At 51.6% G+C, this 3,800-nt stretch overlaps 1 protein-coding gene across 1 annotated transcript; it reads left to right on the forward strand.

Annotated features, from left to right (window-relative positions):
• Positions 1–474: 474 nt before the first annotated feature.
• Positions 475–3,710, forward strand: RCC2 (regulator of chromosome condensation 2; the record flags this gene model as incomplete). Its single annotated transcript, XM_008936793.1, has 9 exons — positions 475–618; positions 732–863; positions 1,049–1,137; positions 1,420–1,534; positions 1,788–1,954; positions 2,908–3,088; positions 3,175–3,280; positions 3,408–3,480; positions 3,633–3,710. Coding segments are annotated over 9 exons (1,085 nt in total), but the record flags the coding sequence as incomplete, so codon positions are not given.
• Between the last annotated feature and the right edge of the window lie 90 nt (positions 3,711–3,800).

Below are 3,800 nucleotides of genomic sequence, written 5' to 3' on the forward strand. Positions count from 1 at the left end.
TCAACTGAATTTTTGAATTCCTTTTTTTCTGCTTATTTTAATGCATTTATATTTAATATTCCTGCTAATTTTCAGACATTTATATTTATTATTAATAATAATTAATATCCTTAGGATTTTTTTTTACAGTTGGATAATCGAGGTTTGAACTTGGGCTGCACCGCGTGTCGAGCGAAACAAAACATTTTTCAACTGAATTTTTGAATTCCTTTTTTCTGTTTATTTATATGTAATTATTTTTCCTGCTCATTTTTAGACATTTAAGTTTCATTATTATTTATATTAATTAACATTCTTAGAGAGGTTATTTTTTTTTACAGCTGAATAATCTATGGTTGAACTTGGGCTGCGCCGGGTGTCGCGCGAAGCAAAACGTTTTGCAACCGCTTTTTTTAATTCCTTTTTTCTGCTTATTTTGCTGCGTTTCCACTGACTTCATTGTTCAATTAATTTCTTATTTTTTAATTAATCCAGTTGCATATCGGAATCTGGGCCAGAACTTGTGGGGGCCGCACAGGTACGGGTGTCTCTCAGGTATCCAGGTGCGGAGCGTGGTGTCGGGTCCCTGCGCCGCTCACAGCCTCCTCATCACCACCGAGGGCAAGCTCTGGAGCTGGGGTGAGCGATGGGCACCTCAAGGGGGGTGGGGGGGCAGAAAAAAAAACAACTTTAAAAATATTCCCACTTTCCAAATCCTGGTTTTGCTCCAAAAAAACATGATTTTTGCTCAGGTCGTAATGAAAAAGGGCAGCTGGGCCACGGGGACACGAAGCGGGTGGAAGCCCCGAAGCTCATCGAGGTGCTGGGGGGTGAAGCCATTGTGCTGGCTGCCTGTGGACGGAACCATACCCTGGCTCTCACAGGTATTGGGGGCAAAACACCAACTTTTGGGCAAAACGGTTGAAATTGGCCCCGTTTGCCCCAAAAAAACTCAGGTTTTGTGTCGTAGAGAGCGGCTCAGTCTTCGCCTAGGAAAACACCAACTTTTGGGCAAAAAAGTTGGAATCAGCCCTGTTTGCCCCCAAAAACCTTGGGTTTTGTGTTGTAGAGAGCGGCTCAGTCTTCGCCTTCGGGGAGAATAAAATGGGGCAGCTGGGGCTGGGGAACCAGACGGACGCCGTGCCCAGCCCTACGCAGGTATTTCCTTGCCTTTGTGTTTTTTTTTTGGTCAAAAACCAGTAGATTTGGGTGGTTTCTCATTAAAAAAATCCCAAGCAGAGCCCAAACCCCTTTAGGGCTCAAGAACATCCCTCTTACAGATGCTGCTTCATTGGCAGTTTTGTTGCAAATAAATGCAAAGAGGATTTTAAACTAAAACCCCAGAATTGAGGATTTGGGGAGGTTTCCCCTGGGAAATTCATTTTTTTTTTTGCTGTTTTTCTCGGAGTTTTTTTTTTTTAACCCCTTTTTCTCCCCCAGATCATGTACAACGGGCAGCCCATCACCAAACTGGCCTGTGGGGCTGAATTCAGCATGATCATGGATTGCAAAGGCAACCTCTACTCCTTCGGGTGCCCCGAGTACGGGCAGCTGGGTACGGTGCTGTTTTGGGGGGGATTCGTGACATTTTGGGGGCTATTATGGGATTGAGGGGAGGGAGGGTGGAATTCCCTGCCTCAGTTTCCCCCTCTGAGCAACCAACCCTTCACCTCCAGCAAAAAGAGCGCGGTGGGAGGTGCTAATAAAGAGCTTTGTGAAAGGGGGGATTTTTGGCAGAGGATGTGGAAATAAGGGGGTGTGGGGTCAGGCTGGGGGGGGGTGTGACCCCCTTTTGGTGTCCCCCCCAGGGCACAACTCGGATGGGAAGTTCATTGCCAGGGCTCAGCGGATCGAGTACGACTGCGAGCTGGTGCCGCGCCGCGTGGCCATCTTCATCGAGAAGACCAAAGATGGGCAGATCCTGCCCGTCCCCAACGTGGTGGTGCGGGACGTGGCCTGTGGGGCCAACCACACGGTATGACCCCAGCTCTGGGGAGACCCCTCATGCAGTGCTGGGGCAGCTCTGGAGTCCTCAGCACAGCAGAGAGAGGGAGGTGCTGGAGCGGGGCCAGAGGAGCCCCAGCAATGCCCCGAGGGGGGAACCCCTCTGCTGGGAGCCCAGCAGGAGAGAGTTGGGCTGGGGCAGCTGAGAGGAGAAGGCTCCAGCTGGGGAGAGCTGCTGGGGGCCTTTCAGTGCCTGAATGAGGCCTACAGAAAACCTAGGGAGGGGTTTGGCTTGTAGTGATGGGACAAGAGGTGGTGGCTTTAAACTGGAAGAGGGGAGATTTAGATTAGAAATTGGGAAGTTCTTCACTGTGAGGGTGGTGAGACACTGGAACAGGTTGCCCAGGGAAGCTGTGGATGCTCCATCCCTGGAGGTGTTCCAGACCAGGTTGGATGGGGCTTGGAGCAACCTGCTCTAGTGGGAGGTGTCCCTGCCCATGGCAGGAGGTTGGAACAGGATGAACTTTAAGGTCCCTCCCAACCCAACCTGTTCTATGGTTGTATGATCTGCAGCATGCATTGATAATAATCTGCCTTGTGCATTTCAGGGTAAATACTTGCAGGAGCATTTAAGGGTCAAGATTTGCAGCCTCCTTTTAAGGCCAGAGATTCACAGGGTGCCTTTAAGGATAAATAGTTGCAGGGTGCATTTAAAATGTAAATATTTGCAGGGTGCATTTAAGGCTAGAGTTGCAGGCTGCGTTTTAGGATAGATACATGTAACGTGCTTGGAAGGGTAAAGTTTTGCAGCTGACATTTAAGGATCAAGCTTTGCAGCCTGGATTTAAATTTCACTCTTTGCAGGACAGCTTTTAAGGTTAAATTTTCGCAGGGTGCATTTAGCAGCCTCGAGGCCGTTGAGCGCGGGCTGGGCGGCTCTCGGGCTGTTCGTGGGTTTTGGGGGTGACATTTCTCCATCCCCAGCTCGTCCTGGACTCTCAGAAGCGTGTTTTCTCCTGGGGCTTTGGGGGTTACGGGAGGCTGGGCCACGCCGAGCAGAAGGATGAGATGGTGCCACGGTTGGTGAAGCTCTTTGACTTCCCGGGGCGCGGGGCGGCGCAGATCTACGCCGGCTACACGTGCTCCTTCGCCGTCAGCGAGACAGGTCTGGGGGGGCTGGAGCAAACCCAGTGTTATTTGGGGGGAGGTTGAGGTAGCCAGGGCTTGATGGATGATATTGGGGTTTTGTAGGTGGCTTGTTTTTCTGGGGGGCCACCAACACCTCCCGCGAGTCCACCATGTACCCCAAAGCTGTGCAGGACCTCTGCGGCTGGAAGATCCGCAGCCTGGCCTGTGGGTAAGTCTAAGCTCCCACCCAAGGAAACCTCCCACCTCGATTTCATGGGGTTTTTTTGGGGGTGCAGCCGCCTGTGGGGTAGTTTTGGGGAGGGCCTGGGGTCACCCTGCCTTGCACCCCAACCCAGGAAGAGCAGCATCATCGTGGCAGCAGATGAGAGCACCATCAGCTGGGGTCCTTCACCCACCTTTGGGGAACTGGTAAGAGGGATTTACCTTCCCACCCTCAACACCCCAAAACGTAAAAAAACGACCGCCCGAAATGTCTCCCCAGCTGCTAGCAGGAGGGACCGGCTGCTTCCCTCCCCTCCACCCCACTGACTGTCTCCCCTCTCTGTGGGGTGCACTTGCAGGGCTATGGGGACCACAAACCTAAATCCTCAACAGCCGCCCAAGAGGTGAAGACCCTGGATGGGATCTACACAGAGCAGGTGAGTGGTACCCCCAACACACACACACTGCCAGCACCCACAGCTTTAAAGAAATAGGGTGGGTGAGGCCATACACAACTCATCACACCC

Source organism: Merops nubicus, unplaced genomic scaffold (assembly GCF_000691845.1).
Source record: "Merops nubicus isolate BGI_N331 unplaced genomic scaffold, ASM69184v1 scaffold45353, whole genome shotgun sequence".
In the NCBI taxonomy this organism is placed as follows: Eukaryota; Metazoa; Chordata; class Aves; order Coraciiformes; family Meropidae; genus Merops; species Merops nubicus.